This window comes from Corvus cornix, chromosome 2 (genome assembly GCF_000738735.6).
Source record: "Corvus cornix cornix isolate S_Up_H32 chromosome 2, ASM73873v5, whole genome shotgun sequence".
In the NCBI taxonomy this organism is placed as follows: domain Eukaryota; kingdom Metazoa; phylum Chordata; class Aves; order Passeriformes; family Corvidae; genus Corvus; species Corvus cornix.
The window spans coordinates 83,654,950-83,672,481 of NC_046333.1; the positions used below are offsets into that span (position 1 = coordinate 83,654,950).

Here is a 17,532-nt window from a genome sequence, read left to right on the forward strand (position 1 = left end):
TTGAGTGAGTTTCAAATGTCAGATTACTCATTCAACAGAGACATAAAATAGTTTTAAAACACCTTTTATGCTCACCAGCCTTAGATATTGCTGAAGAATTGTTCAGAGTTTGAGGAAGTTGCACCTGAGTGGATTGACTCTCTCTTCTGGAGGCATGGTGACACCTGCACCAGAAACTCTGCTAAACTTCAACTCTGCAGCCTAGTTCCTTTCTGGTTTTGGAGACACAGTTCAGGACAGGAATAGGGACTCCTAAATTTGGTAGTTTTGAATCACATCTGAGGTGTGATTGCAGATCAGATCTAGGAAGTCCAGGTAGGATGCTCTTCCTGCTGTAACATCTTTTATATATAAAATTCTTTAGTCTTAACTTCTGACATTTTTCTCCACATCTTTCTGAGAAACTGACCTTTTTTTAAAATATTCTCTCCTTCTGCTTTTGCAGAAAGCTAGTGAAATCTAGGTTTTTCTCTTAGCACTGTGCACAAAGACCCAAGAAACCAGTATTCAACTTTGCAACAGAAGAGGCATCCAATGCCAGGGATGACTTGTCATAGCACTAATATTGTTAAGGTTGGATTCTTTTCAGGAAAGGGAAGGTGTGCTTGTTTTTCCTGAGGTAAAAGCAAGAAAACAACAAGCTTGAAAAATGGTGAAGAAGTGAGGAAAGACAATAAGTTTCTTTAAAATGTGTACTAAACAGAGTTTGTAGACTTTCAGAATTATACAGATCTCTAAGTGCTCAAGAGTCTACCAGCATCATTTGGGGTTTCTTGCCATTTCAAAACAGAGGACTGATTGCCAGAGGGGGAATACAGGTCCCTGTAGCAAAGCATTGTCTGTGATACACAGTGGGAAATAATTGATTTTGTTCTGACATTCTTCTTCTCAGGAGCTATCAGGTAGGTCCATATTCAGAGAATTCTTTGAGATTTCTGTATGTCTCAGTTTGAGACAAGTTTAGGAGGAAACGTCCTGTAATGAACATCTCCTTGTAAGAGGGCAGGTTTCAGCACTCCCCCTCCCACTGACACAAAATTAATTTCTTGGATGAAAGTGAAAAAAACTATTTATTTAACAAGTAGAGTTCCAGCAGGGCAAAGAAACAAATGAGTAATGTTAGATAATAAACCTCCTCAATGCGGAGAAAGCTGGTGGATTTAGAGTTCCCTCTGTAGATGTCTCAGTCCTTCCCAAGGTTGGAGGATGGGATGTGGTGTCCCTGCAGCTTCCCTGCTGGTCCACGGGGTCTGATGATCTGGTTCTCGGATCACAGCTAGGCCAAACAGTTCCAGAAGAAGAAGAAGAAGAAATTCCGGAGCATTTTGGTATGCAGGTATGCTGGTATGGGAAAATTTGTTGCCTCGGCTAACAGGCTGGCTAAAAGCAGGAAGGTGCTCCCTCGGCTCTGCAGCGGGGAGAACGAGGGGGAGTGTATGTGAGCCCTTGAATACCAACAGCACTGAAGAATTCGCCTGGCTTCTCTCCTCCCTCTTCTGGACCCAGCCTAAAGCTATGGGACCCATTTCTGGGCATAAAGCAGACGAAAGGGAAATACAGTATCATCATAAAATCACCCCAAGACACTGTAGAACAATTTTTGCCTCTTCCCTAGAAGATGTCGATTAGGATTTCATTTCGCTGGAATGTTGAGCACACACTAATCAAGTAAACAACAGTTTAGATAGCAAAACTTTCTCATAATATTTCTACAACCCAAAAAGAAGAGTCTTCAATTGTGTCTGGAAAAATAACTGAGCACTCAGGGTTAACAGACATAAAGCAGGCCTCGTAATTCAACATCACCTTCTTTTCACAGTTCTGAGAGAGAACATTTACTTTATCACTCATAAAGTGATGACTACATTTGATTTGCTTTAGCTTAAAATAGACTTTCAGTATCCCTGGGGTTTTTTTCCCCTGTGTCAGATGAGGGGGACACAGAAGACTCTGCTCAGCAATTTGTTTTTGGAGTAGGCAAGATAATAAAATTTTCATAGTGCATTCCCTCCCAAGTGCTGAAATGGCTGGGTTCCTCTCCATTTCTTCCTCTGACCTCTTCTCAAAAGAGGACATTGACAGTGCACAGCTTTGGCACGACACCCAAGGGCACCTCCCCAAACCTAAACACAGCTGCTTGGTCTAATTTTAGATCTTCTGACCCTTTGACAGCTATGTGGAACTATGTACATTTGCTTAAAATGTTGCTCAAGACATCATCATGGTAGCTGAATGGTCCCTGGAAAAGTCCCTGGGTCCGTTCACTGATAGCAAAGGCACAGCACATTCGTTGTTAACATGCATGGACTTTTTAACGTGGATGGACTTGCAAGGCCCTGACCCTGAGCCAGGGTAGCTCTGTGCTACTCCAGGCACAAAAGTAAGGATGTGCAAGCAGCTCACTGAGCTGGCACATGAAAAGGGGAGGGTTTGCAAAGGAGGGCTTTGAAAATGCAAATGCCCTTTGCATTCAGGGCAAGGCAAATTTAGGTTCTCTGAAGCAATATACAAAATAGTTCATGTCCCTGCCTTTCCCTGAACCACAGAACCAAGGGCACTTCATTGCTCCCAAGTGGTAGTTTTGTTCTTCAGGGCAGTGACTGTTGCCTTCAGTTGCTACCTGACCAAAACCCTCTGTGCGTGTTCTCATTTCACAGGTTTTGCTCTTGGTCAAGCAAGCTTAAAATTCCCCCTCTAACTACAGTTCACATTATTTATATGTAACTGATCACCTCGTCTGTTTTTTAATTGTGTTTCTGCACTTTTTAAGCCCTTTGCCTTGTTAAGGGATGCCCACAGTAACCTCCAGGTAAGGACAACTTCCAGCTGTGACAGCATGGCTTAATGGAAGAGCCTGGCTGTCTCTTCCATCTTTGAGGAGCTTCTGGTCTGCCTGTTGAATCTCAATATAGGCATTCCTCGTCTCCAAAACGCTAGTCTTTGCAGGTGCATACTCCCTTCTTGTTCTCCCAGCTGCCACATGCAACTGCCTTCAGCTAGAATTTTGTTGCATTAGTTGAGGTCTGATTAACACCTGTGACTTTCACTAAAGCATGCTTTCTGGAAGGATTAGAGAAGGGAAATGCCTTATAAGTGTTAGGATATCATATATCTGAGTCTCTGCTGTTCTTGGATAACTGTTGCTGTGTGGGTAAGAGTGTAAGCCACAATGATTGTGCCTGTAGTCTTTTTGGAGAATCCAGCTCCAGAGGTTCCAGTCTCAGCACATAAGCATGTGTATTCACAGGTAAACCTGCATGAGCTGAGAATGTTTTTGTGTATGGTCATTGTTTTACCTCACTGTTGTGCCTTGTTACTTAAGGTTACTTTGCTTTTTAAAAATTTCCTGATAAATGTCCTTTTACTACTCCCTCATCCTTTAATGCCCATGTTTAAAAAATCTGGTGAAAGCAGAAGAGACAAAAAATTTGAGGATGAAAAGTGGTGTTCTTATGATCATTTGTCAGCAAATCTTTCTCCCCAGTTTGAAAGCGTTCCCAGCTTACTTCTCAAAGGAGAGAAGCGTCAATAAAGTCTGTTACCAGCAAACCTGCAGCAGTTCTCGTAGCTTCTCCATCATGCAGCCAGTAAAAGATGCAGAGCATTTCCAATATAGGAAGCATGGATTACACATGCATGTGGAACTTGAGAAACAGGTTTAATATAGCATTTCCTGACAGCGCTCTTTCTTTTGCCTTTAAAACTTAGTTTTACTTGTAGTTCAGATGATGAACATCAAGCAGCCAGGTAATTAACTGTCCTTTGAAAAAACAACTTGCATCCAGTACAAAATGTACCAGGAAGTGTCACAACAAAGACAAGAAATATGAACTAGACCAGCCCCTTGGTTTGGTTACAGATCATTTCCTACTGAAACTCAAATTTAGAAAGGTATATGAAAGGCATGTAGCTTCAAGTGTGTATTTGAGGGCATTATTTGAATGTCTTTAACCAATGAAACTTTACTGGTCCTTTAGAAGATTCTTGTAGGTAACTAACAGGGGGCTACTGGGAGAATGCATAATGGAGCAAAAGCCACTTTTTGTACCTGGAAAGGACATACTTTGTTGGTTGTTTTGTTCACTTGTTTGATTCTGTACGGTTTGAATTCACTGCAGCCCCTAGAAAAACATGTTGATGTGCTTTGCAATGCAGTGAAGCACAGTTCCCTGCTCCTTTCTGCTGAGGATAGGCTGTGCATGCTGCTGGGCGCTGGTGCTGGCACATAGGGTGGGCACCTCCCCCAGACAGCAGCAGGGAGAAGTAGCAGTCATGGGTGATGACATGGGTGGAGCTCCTCACACCAGTTGTCCCATGGGAGATAGCTTATCTGTGGACGCCTGTGTTTCTGGAATAGTATCCATTTGATGGAAAGCCAAAATTAGAGTAGGGAAGAAATTGGCTGCCAAGGGCTGATTGGCACTCAGAGTCAAGGGAAGCAGCATGGACCCTGCAGGGAGGATCTCCTTATCCGTCAGCACCAGCCTCTCTACCTGCAGGTGTGTCCCCCAAGTTCTTGCTGCTACTCTTCCTTCTGTTATTTTTGTTTCCCTTAAAAAATGCCCTCTAACTTTCAGCATTCTACACACAGAGACACCACAAGCACTTGATTAACTGGAAATGCAGTGCTATATGTAGAAAGGGGAAAGCAAAAAAATTTTAAGAGCACTTGGGTGCATCTGCTTTTTCTGTAGCTAAATAACCAGTTTGTTTGGTCAGCCCCATCTGTGTTCTGTTGTGTCATCTAAATTATACTGAAGAAGGGCTCAAGGCATTGCATAGTTAATTATGGTTCCTCTGCCCAGACCTTTTGTTGTCATTTTTCACACCCACACAATTCTTCTTGTCACTTCAGAAGCTCATAAGGGAAAGATACTATTAATGGAAACATAATTTAAGTTGAAGAATTGGTCTTTGTTGCCAAGTCTGGCTGGTGAATAATGACTCCTTAACTATTCTGTGGACAAACAACTTTCATTTTGGGGGATGGCATCCTCCACCTGCAGTGTTCTTGTGGGGTGAGAACAGAGCTGATGACACAGTAAATGACCATGATGTAAAAAGGAAAAGGGGGAAGGATTTCAGTTCATAGCCAAGTGCTAAAATTTTGGTATGCTGTAACAAAACAGAGTAGCTGTTAATTACGTCTTCTATCAGAAATAACGGGTGGGATTGCTGACAATATTCTGTTTTCTGAGTACTTATGTAAATAAGAAGAGATCCTGTCTGCATTTGTTGACACATGTTGGCATGCTATTTTGGTCTGATAAGTGGGGTTTTTTCCATCTTAGTCTGCCTTTTTAGCAACATTTTCTATCATTTGTTAGAGCGGATGGTGTTAAAGTTTTTTTTCTCACCGTTGCAGTGATAATGTACTGTTCAAATCAGTCAGGTATGTTTGTTGGTTGAATAGTTATGGTGTCTTCATGAGAACTCTTGTATTTTAAAACTACCCTTTAAACATCAACTAATATCAACAAAATACTTCTGACTTGTCTTGGAATAACAAGTGGGCCATGAAAACAAAAAATTACATGCACCCAAACTGTTTGCAGCAATTTGAAGAGAGTTGAAGAGTTCAAGCAGAGAGTTCTCTGCTCTTGGCTACAAAGCACGAGCAAGACATTGCATGAAAATAAAATCAAATTATTGGGGTTATTTTCAAAGAAAGTCTGGAGGATAACTATACTTAAAGGTATATGCCACAAGGATACAGTTTAGTACTTACTGGGATGAAAGGTAAAATCCCATTAAAAATCAAAAGGAGTAAGGGAACTCTATTGTTTAAATGCCTTAGAAGCTTCAGTGTGATTGGTCTTTCTCTGTTACTATCTAAATACCTTTGGTAACCAGGTCTTATGCTTTTTGGTTCTTTAAAAATCCCACTGGAGAAGAATATTACATGGGAGGTGAATGCCCCCTTCCAAATGGAATTATGGCCCAGGTGCTTAGACCTGTGCCATTGCCAAAGTCTCACAAAACTGAAAGGATTTTACAGCTGGGAGGGAGTCCCGTAGCTAAAAGAGAAGGTAAATTGGCAATGGATCAAAAACAAATTACTAATTGTTCACATGCATCTTTTTTCCAGCTGCCTATTTCTCTGTCCTTCGAAAGCCACACTCTACGTCCAGTTTCCCAGGAGGTCTGTTTTGTTTCTCCTTTCTGCTCACTATCAACTCTTTCACTCATTGCAAAATGCCTCCCTTCCATCTCCATGTTGCTCAGCTCTTTCCAGGGAAGTGTGATGCTGTCTCCTCTCATACCATCCTGCTTTCCTGACTGCCCTGGCCCAAGTCTGATGCAGAGCCAGCAATGCTGCTCTTCAGTGATAAATTATATCATCACCTCTCTCCCTTTTGACATATCAATTTATTTTTTTTCCTAAGACTTACCTAAATCACCTTTAGCCATAGACTACTGAGAAGATGCTTTAACATTAATTCCAAATGCTCTTCAGAAAACCCCAAATTCCCAGTAAACATCAGAGAGCACAAGGGACCCAGCTAGTGCTCTGGTTTTGGGTAATTTTTACACACTCTGGATAGGTAAAAAAGGAATGGGGTAAAGCTGTCAGTTCAGTGACAACGAAGCACTCTGCACCACTTCCACAGTGGAAAGGGGTTCGTATTAAACTTCCTTGGATTGTAATAATGTGTACAAAAAGAATAAAATCCAGAGCCTTTTAGGTCACCTTCAACCAAATTGAAGTAAATTAATTAATGAGTAATTTCTTAATGGTGTTAGAAGAGCCAACACGCAATTATTACCATGACTTACTGTAGAGCTAATTAATGTCTGGACATGTGTGTACATAGACATGGATGTGCACAGAAATTATTTCTACAAAGATCATATCAGGTAACTGTTTCAGAAAACTCTAAAAATGCTGAGTATATTCTTAATCACTGCATATGAAAAATATGGTTTAGAGGTATTTTTCACATTTTTGTTGCTCCATAAGTGATTTCTCCACTATAGCAAGGGAGGGACAGGAATCACTCTCACAAAAAAAGCAGAAAACATTGATGGTTTTTATTTCCAGTATAAGTCCCAAGGGAAAAAAAAAAAATACCCTTCTTTCCCTATTATTCAGATTTAACAAAAGTCCTCAGATTTCCACTGGAGTGATTCCTCTCTCCTGTTGTGTCTCCTGCATCAGTGGGGCTCTTTTCACTAGTTCTCATATAGCAGACAGATTTGCAAGAACTACTAAGTTTGAACAGGGAGAGATTTTGTTTGTTAACTAGACCTATAAAATTTCTGTGAGGACCATGGGTAAGTCAGGTGCCCTCACTGTCCATCAGCTCTCACTGGCAAAGTGAATTCTGCACCTGAACTGAGCCCCTGCCATGAGCTGCACTGCTGAATGGATGCACATCCTGCATACTCAGCCTGGTCTGCATCGGGATGTTCATTGAGCAGTACAGCTGCAGAGGTGCAGGGCATAGCTGTGGAGAGCTTTAGTGAAGATTGACTGGACCAATATCCCTGTCATTGCTTATGCCAAGCAATGAACTCCAGCATTACCTGTATCAGTGTGCCAAAGGCATGGTAATTTGTATGTGGCTACTCATAATATGTAGGGTGTAGTATATTTGTACAACTGGGTTTTTGTAAATACATTGTGAGGACAAGTCTTAAAAATGCAAACAAAAAATATTCCAATATACACAACAATAAATATATACATGTAAAACTGAACTCCCTCTTCTTCCATTGCATAAGACCAGCAGGCATGAGAAGAAAACAATGCAATTTCACTTTTTATAACTGCAGAGATTAGAAACAAGGATGTGTAAGGAAGATATCTCTGTCACGGAAAGAGGACATATTGGCAAAAAATAAATTCTGAGGAAGCTGCACTGTAGGGGCCTGCACTGACGCTTTTGAGACACATTAATGAAAGTTCCTCTTGACTTCAGCAGGAATTAATGTGCAAGCAAGGGGAATACCCAAGAGCACATTATGCTTCTAGAAAACATGATAAAACTTGTTGGCTGCTTTGGAGGAAAAGGGCGTTTTCACAAATGGGAATTGTTCTAGACAGGTCAGGATTCCCCTGCCAGACGTCCTTCTGTTGTTCCTCCTTCATCCTAAACTGCTTATGTTGCTTCTGTGATGATAGTTTTGTCTTTCTCCTAGGTATTTATCTTATAGCAATAGTGCCATCTTCTTTTACATTTACTGCTAGCAGTACCACAAACCAGCATCCTGTTTGCCTTCTTTATTGCAGCTGCATACGGGGCGGAAGGCTTTAGGGACTTTCATGCAATAATTCCCAAATCTTTTTCCAGTAAGTATACTGAAACTCAGTTCACTACAGAGCATTTCCATCTAGTTCCTACTTTTATGATTTTTGTTTGTGTCATTTCACTTCTGAGTAATGTATGTTTGTCTGCATGCACTTAAGTAGTCTGATCTTTTTGCTTTGTTCACATGTATTTTGTTTTAACTTAACAGAAAATCTGCTTCAAAAGCCACCTTCTCCAAATCCCTGGCAGGGAAGGAGCCTATAATTGCTTAGTATAAACATGTATTTATTATTCTTATAACTGAAAGGAAAAAAAATTACATGTAAATTGTGGAAGATCTTGTCATATACTCAGGCCAAATACTTCTGTTGCTTCCATTTGCCATGGTGAAAACAATAGTATGGGGTTGTAGTCCACTAAATTTGCAGAATCACTTCTGTTTAACCAGTCATACCATCTTTCTATGTCATTGTTTGGTCATTGATTTTTCTGCCATATCACTAAATTATTCTCCTTTTTAGAACATACACTTTCAAGGAAAACTGCTATTTATGATATGCATTTATTGTGGTTTGTGTATGATTTCTATTAAAAATGCAATACTTGAAAAATCATTAAAATACCTAGATTGGTAGACTTTTTAAAAGGTGTCCAGTCAAGCAGTATTCCTAAGTGTGAACACCTTTAGGCATCTGTTTCCCAGCAGGATTTTGAGTCAGGTACTCTAGTCAGTTACATCCATGCAGTCCTCCTGGGACTCTTGTGAGGTTGCAGGATGTATCAGAGAAGAGCTTGTCAGTCCTCTCCATTTCAAGGGAGTACCAAGGTCTTTCAGCCTCTTGAGGTAATTATAGCCAATAGCTTATTATTATCACACTGCTACACTATCACTTTTGAATCAGGTTACCATGAAAGAGAAGGGAAAGACCTGGACTTCACTGGATGAAACAGATCCCTCATATTCTTAGCTACCCACTAAAGTAAATTCTTTCTTTTTTTGGGGTGGGGTGGGATGAAGGTAGAGGGTTTTTTACTGTATGGAAAGTAAGATTTTGGGCAATGAAATAGGTTTTTTTCAGCCTAATGAAGAAATACTTTTTGCCAAATCTGATCACCAGATCAGAAAATAGGGAAATAACAGAAAATATTACTTTTTTCTTCATAAAACACCATGCAATCCTGTGGAGAGAAGAGGAATACTGGCATGAACTGGTCTGAATCTTGGCCCTTTCCTTAATGTTAAAGTTGGCTGTGTTCATATCAGATCAAATTTACTAGCCTCTGTGTTATCACATGTTGTGAGGCTATGGCAAATTTACACCTAAGTTCTTCTGGCTGTAAGCAATTGATGCCTATGGGATTACAACAAAAATGATTTATCCAGAAGAGTCATAACACTTTTCCCAGCCACCTTTTTTATTTGACTGGTTTTTAATCATAGCTCCTGACTCTAGGAATCTTCTCCTGTTATTCATCAATGCTAATCCTGCTGTCCTAGATACACAACTATCACTCCAATAATTTCCTTAAATTTTTCCTTCCATCCTTCCCTACTCTTCTTTCTTTATCAGTGTTTGTACTCTTTGCTTTCCCACTGTTGTTGCTTACCCCATAGAACTGCAAACCAAAACTTTGGATTCAGTACAACCCTTGGAATCTTCCTGCCAAGTGGAGAGTGTTGCATTTTCTGTTCATTTTTATCCATTGAGTTACTTACTTTCATGATTGTTTTGGACAAATCCCTATGAAGTGGATTCATTTTAAATTTCATTCCAATTAGCCTGATTGTCAAAATCAAAGCTATAAACACAAAAATCTCAAAGCAACCTAGAAACAGACCTGTAATATTGTTTGGTTCCCAGCTCCCTGGATGCCTTGTATTTGTTTTACTGATATTCACTGTTCACTGCTTGATGTGTTACAAACTCATCTCATTGCCCATAGAATTGTAGTCGAGTTCATAGCATTTGTTATTTAGTGATACTGTACCTGCTGTTTAGAAGTTAACTCCGTTCATGTGATTGTTTCTTTGCCACATTATTTGTTCTGTAACCAAACTGAGTGGCATCCTGTATTGTTTTTTTTCAGCTGGTAATATTAAAATAGAGACTCAGAGTGATGAAGAGAATGGGCGTGCCTGTGAAATGAATGGGGAAGAATGTGCAGAGGATTTACGAATGCTTGATGCTGCAGGAGAGAAAATGAATGGCTCACACAATGGCCCAGGCAGCAAGGCTTTGTCAGGAGTTGGAGGCATTCGACTTCCTAACGGAAAGCTAAAATGTGATATCTGTGGGATAATTTGCATCGGTCCCAATGTGCTCATGGTTCACAAACGAAGCCACACTGGTAAGGCCTGCCATAGTTTTTCCTGTAGTTGACAAGAACTGGCCACATATTAGTAACTAAGAGTTATTTTCTGTATCATGCACATATTGCCTCTTGTAAGGTAAGGCAGCGTTGGTGAGCCTTCAGAACTCAGTTATTTTGGGACATTCTTTTGGCCTGCACAGGAATTGAGACTTCTTCATGGAAGTCCATCTATGGGGCTAGAAATTGTGCTGTTTGTTTGGTTTGAAACAAAAAAGTTTGTAAAATCAAATTTAAAAGAAAAGTAAAGAAGTCTTGTTTAATATCTAAGAAATGTCTAAGAACTGCTGAAAAACCCATTTGCAGCTAACTCTGAAATTAACCCAGTTGTAATGTTTCCAACAAAAGAGCAAAGCTCGTTATGGATCAGTGATTATGAAAGTGATTGGCAAAATACATATTAAGAGAACTGTATTGATAGACTTAGTCAAAAAAGACTTACATTTCATGTCCAGTGTTTCATGAAGTAAAAACAAGTATTGTCACTGGCCAAATGTGCAATAAAGTGTTTCCACTGGGACACTAAAAGGGACATGTAAAAATTTTGTGTTCCATAAGGATGGCTTTTCATTATACAGTGCTGGGAATATTCTTGCCTCAATTTTATAATTTTATATTTATATATATATATAATAGACCTGAATAGTCTCAAAGAGGGCCAAAAATGAAGAGACTGAAACAAAGAAGAAGTAAAGAGTGAGTCTCACCTTGACTGATATAAGATGTCTAAAAATTAGGCTTCCAATCTAAACTTTAATGTCATTCATAGTTAAAAGAGAAGAACTGAACTGTACTGCTGTTTCACAGAAGTTGCTTTGAAAATAAATTGGGGATTTGGCATTTTTGCATGAATATTCCAATGAGAGGGAATTTTAAAATATTTTTAAGGTAAGAATGATCTGTCTTACAGTTACATTCAACTGAAATAGTTGTGCCAATAAACACATAGACACTTTCTTCCTCCATGTCCTCACAGTCTTGCTTAAATAACTTTCCCACAATTACTAAGTAGTGAGATTAACAAAGTGCTTTCAGGGTTTAATGGAGAGGATCCACGAAAAGCCCTGGATTCCATTTCCCTCAGTGTCGCTGTCTGTCACAGTAACTGTGTCTGTTTAAGCTGTGGAAGCGTTCGATCTGTTAGTGTAACATGGGTTACCCAGGTTTAGAAACAATGCTGTTACACTGCCTGCTTCAAAGTACTCTTCAATTCCATGTGATAAATCCCTCTGTCAGGGAAGAGCAGACAATTATTGGAAAAGCCACAACTAGTACTCAGAAGAGAGGCCATAGCCTACTTCCTAGATAAAACAAAGTGGTTGTTGATCCTTTCCTTTCCTTTCCTTTCCTTTCCTTTCCTTTCCTTTCCTTTCCTTTCCTTTCCTTTCCTTTCCTTTCCTTTCCTTTCCTTTCCTTTCCTTTCCTTTCCTTTCCTTTCCTTTCCTTTCCTTTCCTTTCCTTTCCTTCCTTTCCTTTCCTTTCCTTTCCTTTCCTTTCCTTTCCTTTCCTTTCCTTTCCTTTCCTTTCCTTTCCTTTCCTTTCCTTTCCTTTCCTTTCCTCTTTCCTTTCCTCCCCTCCCCTCCCTGCCTCCCCTCCCCTCCCCTCCCCTCCCCTCCCCCCTCTTCCCTTTTCCCTTTTCCCTTTTCCCTTTTCCCTTTTCCCTTTTCCCTTTTCCCTTTTCCCTTACATTAATATGATACTTTAAAAGTTGATAAAATGAGTGCATAAAATGAGTTGTAGATGAGGCCTTTTAAACAGACCCATGGGCTGAAGAGGATGCTGTAGTGGTTGAAATAATATGTTGCAACTTGAAATGCACTTAGAGGTAGAAGTCTTTGTACTTTTTTAAGCAGACTGCTCTTTTATTAAAAAACCCTTCTGTTGCTGAATCAGAGGAGCTGTTTCAGGTCCCTAAGAGTCCATGGCAGTGTTTGCACCAGGGCTGAATGGCCTGTATGAAGATACATACGGCCTGTATGACTTTAGGGAGGCAGCGGGCACAGCTGCCTTTGTTTCTTGTGCACTCCTTGGTACCCAGCATGCTGTGTCTGAGCACAAGCTGGGCTGCCTGGTCCCTGTGACAATATCCCCAGGTGCCACCTCACTGGGTGCCAGGTCATTTCCCTGGCTCAGACCTTCAGCTGCCCAAATTTCTTGCCTAGCAGAGGGACCCATTTGGCTGCCAGGGGTGCTTGGGGTGCTACCACACAAAGATTGTCACTTGAAGATTTCTCCACCCTTTGCAGAGCTCTTCCCTTGCCAACTAGACCCTCTTTTTAATCAGGGAATGTCGTTCAAGCCTACAGTGGAAGCACCCCACAAGAGGCACTTTGCTTAGGAGGACCCCCTTCTTTTACACTCAGTAAAACTAAAGGGTGTGAAGTTTTGTCCCTGTGTCCTTCCACGGAAAGAATGCCTTTTCTTTCCCTCCAGCCTTGTCCTCAGCTCCTCTCCTGAGCAGCCTCTTTGAATGAGCTCAGGTGGTTTTTCAGGGGCTGGCAAAAGAGTGGAAGTTCAGAGCTGGTAGTTTAAATTAAAGGGACGTCATGGGGAAACAGTGGTGACTGCTTTTCCTTTCAGCTGCGCTGTGAAAATTAAAGTCGAAATGGGATATACTATTACAGACATTTAACTGACTATGCTGAAGCCCATTTCAATACATGTCTGGTGAAGGAATAAGCCTCACAAATGAATTACTTTGCTGCTAATTCATGTAAAACCTGCATATGCAGTGAGGTTTTCTTAAATAAATATTTGATAAGTGAACAAAACTCTAGCACACTAAAGTGCCAAAATAAAATGACTGCCTGACCTTATAAAAGACATAATTACTTTTAATGAATACACCTGCCAAATGCAGATATGCAGAGCAGCACCTGATATTTTTGCCCCCTCCTGTCTGCAGGCAGTTGTACAGCACGGACGGCTTCCTAGCACCTTACCTGTCGCTTCCATCTGCAGAGCAAATCCCAACTCACTGATGCCCAGCTCTTGTCACTCTCCTTCCCTTTCAGCACATTAATTTTCTTGTTTGTTTGGTGTTTAAGAAAAAGGAGATCTTGAAAGGAGAAAGAAGCTCCTGCTTCCTGATGCTGAAACCTCAGGGTATAGATTCAAGCTTCTCTTGCTCACTGTGCATATATCTGCATATATGTGCATATCTCTGTATGTGTGTGCGTAGGTGTATATATTGCCTCCCTATATGTACACTAACTTAAGTCACCAGTTAGTTCACTCACATCTTGTTACTTGGTCCTGAATATCTCAAATTTATTTAGAAAATTAATGTCCATTGAAGGGAAAAAAAAAAAAAAAGAAAAAGAGAGCTCTGCAGGTCTCTGAGTGTTAGGTGATCTTGTCATATTGTTTATGAAATGAGAAATATTTTAATTAAGATGATAAGTGTTCTTCACTGAAAAAGTGGTCCAGGGCCCAAGCTCCCAGCAAGGCTTGCAAATCACTGCAATGGTGATAATGGTTGATTGAGTTCAGGGTCCCATTGCAGTTCTTGTTCCTGGGCCTATAATTGATTGTGGCTACATGCCCAGGACAGGTATGTGCTGTTCAGACCTGGAGAAAATAACACACTGTTTAGAGTGTTTAGAAAAAGAGTCATTATGTGTTTTTTTCTTTCCATCCTGTTCAATCCTCATTTTGGGAGGTATCACCACACCCAGTAACCTTCCATCTGTGGCTGTCAGCTTCCTGGCAGGTCTGGGAGTTTTGCTGGGCTCACAAGGAAGACATTCCCCACCCCACTAGTTGTAGCATGGACAACTAAGGGCCAGCCAAGCTACACGTAGCTTCAGGGTCTTTTGGTGACAATGTTGTTTCCCTTCTACGCACCATGAGTGCAGGCTCCCTTACGTTTGATCCCGCTGTAAGTTCTGGAGAAGTAATTGGCATGCAGCAGTCTCGTTTGAAATGCTCCATCCATCTGTCTCTTCCACCTAGTGCAAAATTTCACCCTGTAACTGGGAGAGCTGTAGGCTTGAGATACATTTCATTCTTACTTTGCTTTACATTTCATTCCTGGAGTACTTTTATGATTCTTTATTCTCTCCTTACAGTCCTCTGAGTAAAAATAACAGAAATGAATGTTAGAAAAGCTGCTTAGTAAGAATTAACCATTTCTTCTGAATTTGTATTCCCCTTGCCAAGCTGACTTCTTTCATTTACTGTTTCAGTCCATTTCTGAAAAATACCTTCCGCACTGAGTAACTGCCCCAAAGATTAAGTAAAGCAGAGAGACACTTACCTGTTTTCTTTTCCCCCTAACTGTACCATGCATGGCTTATGAAGTGCATTGCAAAGTCCTGTAAGGCTTATGCTGGCATTTTTGTGTGCCACGCCAGCTGAACCAGATGTGGGTATAGTTTAGATGAACAGAGCTACTTGATGGACCAAGAAAGTGATCTCATTTGGCTTGACAGGCACTATGCTGCCCTGCTTCTAACTGACCACTGAAAATGTCTTGCCATGATGGCAGAGTTTTCATATTTTTGGGTTGGGATTGTGCTGCTGTCTAATTGATCTTCAGCTGTTCTACTGCATTACCCAGAAGTCAAAAATGATCATGCTGCACATATATGCACATGTACGGACATAAAATTTCATCCTAGGTGTGAAAAATAATACATGATGTTTAAGTGAGAGAGAAGGAAGATATTGTTTAATTTTTTTTTTTTTTAATATTTTAACTTCAGCTCTGAAATCTTAAATACAATGTTATTGTTACACAAAAAAAAATCAAAACTAAGAACAAGTCATCTCTGGGCTATTTCTAATGTTGTTGATGCATTATAATTACTACAAGAGATTGAATTGATGCCTAAGAGAAACAGAATTCAGCAAGTGAGTTTTAAAGGCTAGTTTGACTTAGTTGAGGGCCGTGCAGAAATAGGCATGAAGAAGCAGTTCTTGCTGATAGAATGCTCTCATGTATAAATTTTCTCTTATTCCTATCTGGTACAGCTGGAGACATATTTTTTTTCCCACTGATTTCAGAAAAGGCCTCATCCATCTTAAATTTAAAAACCAAGAGCAAAACCTAAAACCCCGTAATTAATAAATTAACATATTGATTTTAAACAGCACTAAATAGCAAACAACAGCCATATCAATTTTTGCAAAGGCTTTGATTCACTTCCTTGATAACAGGCACCAGTTTAGACAAATCAAGGCTGTGTGTGTTCAAGTTTTTCCATGTCTGTCCAAGGTGTAGACCACCAGAGCCTGTTTGTGCAGCTCCTCTGTTCATACCTTGCCTAGGGCAGGGTTGGGACTTAGGCATGGAAGTACAGGGCTTCCTTTGCACTGTCTTAACTTCTGTGATTTTACTCTATTGCTTTCTCTCTTTTCTCTGTCTCTTTCCTGATTTGGCTGCTTAGGGACAGACAGGTAATGGAGAAGAAATTGAAAGGGAAAATACAGGGAAAATGTAAATGAAAAGAAGTTATTATAACTGTTATAATGAAGTGCCTTTCATTTAAATATAAGAATGTAACGCTGAAATGAACTTGTGATCCTGAAATGCATTTTTAATGAGTTTCCTTTTTATTTTGCTGCTTCAGTGGCATATTTTAAAGACCCTTTGAAAAAAGCCACATTAAAAACCCCACCAAATGCCACAACATGCAAAATTGGATATTGGTTTATTCCAAAACTGCTGATCAGGAAGAGTGGCTCTTCAACACAAAATGCTGCAGTCACTTTATTTAAATGAGTTTGAATTTGCATTGTGATGTGCCATTCTGATTTAGAAAAAAAAAATTAGATTTTCAGATCAAATTGACCCAGCCAGTGAAGCATTAAGAAACTGGCAGGTTTAGTCTGAAAGCCTCATGTTATATCAAACCTGCAGCCGGTGGAAGTCACAGAGCAGCAGTGAGAAAACAACTTTCTCCCTGAAATCTTTCTCTTGTTACCGCATAAGATTTTTTTGTTCTCACATATTTTCTCCTTCTTCCCATAGGAGAGCGCCCTTTCCAGTGCAATCAGTGTGGAGCCTCCTTTACCCAGAAGGGCAACCTTCTGCGCCACATAAAGCTGCACTCAGGTGAAAAGCCCTTCAAGTGTCACCTGTGTAACTACGCTTGCCGCCGCAGGGATGCCCTCACGGGACACCTGAGGACTCACTCAGGTAAGTGAAGGTCTGGGAATAACCAGGGCTGCTTATCGCCATACCTGCTGAGGAGATGGGGGTGGCCACCAAGCCTGAGAGCTCTTTTCACAGTGTGGAGCTGAGTAGCCCCATCTTGGGGTTAACCAAGCTGTGAGTCGGCCACAGCGTGTCAGCATCAGAAATGACTAAACACGTCACACTCACGACCCTTCACCAGAAGAACTGGGTTTTTTCCCATACTTCTTGGCTGATTCAAAGTTTCTGTGTTAGGGTTTCATCTTACAAGCCTCATGTGAGTAATCCATTTCATGGAAGTACGAAGATGAGTTAAAGTTGATTAATGTTTTAGGGTTAGAGATAATATAAAGTTGAAACACAGTCTGCTATTCATCCTCAACCTAAGGAGTGAACACTGCCTACAGCATTTAGCAGGAGTTACTTGTTGCACCTTGTTATTACAAGTACTTTGAAAGAGAGAATGGGAGAAGGGAAAGGGTGGGAGAAAGAAAGATTATTATCTTCCACAAAAGGGGACTCTGATGGAGTTTTTCAGTGCCTGTCTCAACAGTAATATGGAGATATGAATAAATATTTTTTAATAGCTGCACTTTCCTGGTACCATGAACATCTCATTGTTTGACAGAAGCCATAGTCACATACCTTCTGTGAAGTAAAACCAATTTAGCACATTTAAAGTGCCTTTAAAAGCGGAGTGCGATCTCATCTAGTTTCCCAAACTAAGCTGCAAATGCAAATTGCTATTTGGATGGGAGACCTCCTATACTC

General features: G+C 40.4%; 1 protein-coding gene across 6 annotated transcripts in view; it reads left to right on the forward strand.

Annotated features, from left to right (window-relative positions):
• IKZF1 (IKAROS family zinc finger 1) overlaps nucleotides 1-17,532 on the forward strand; it is a 67,515-nt gene that overhangs the window by 38,174 nt on the left and 11,809 nt on the right. For 2 of the 6 annotated variants that reach the window (XM_039549552.1, XM_039549554.1), the window contains exons 4-7: nucleotides 6,089-6,142; nucleotides 8,234-8,293; nucleotides 10,341-10,601; nucleotides 16,597-16,764. In XM_039549552.1, the coding sequence (XP_039405486.1) occupies nucleotides 6,089-6,142; nucleotides 8,234-8,293; nucleotides 10,341-10,601; nucleotides 16,597-16,764 (543 nt within the window). The remainder of the gene's footprint in view (nucleotides 1-6,088; nucleotides 6,143-8,233; nucleotides 8,294-10,340; nucleotides 10,602-16,596; nucleotides 16,765-17,532) is intronic. The other 4 variants (XM_039549556.1, XM_019282594.2, XM_039549553.1 and 1 more) reach the window with 3 other exon arrangements.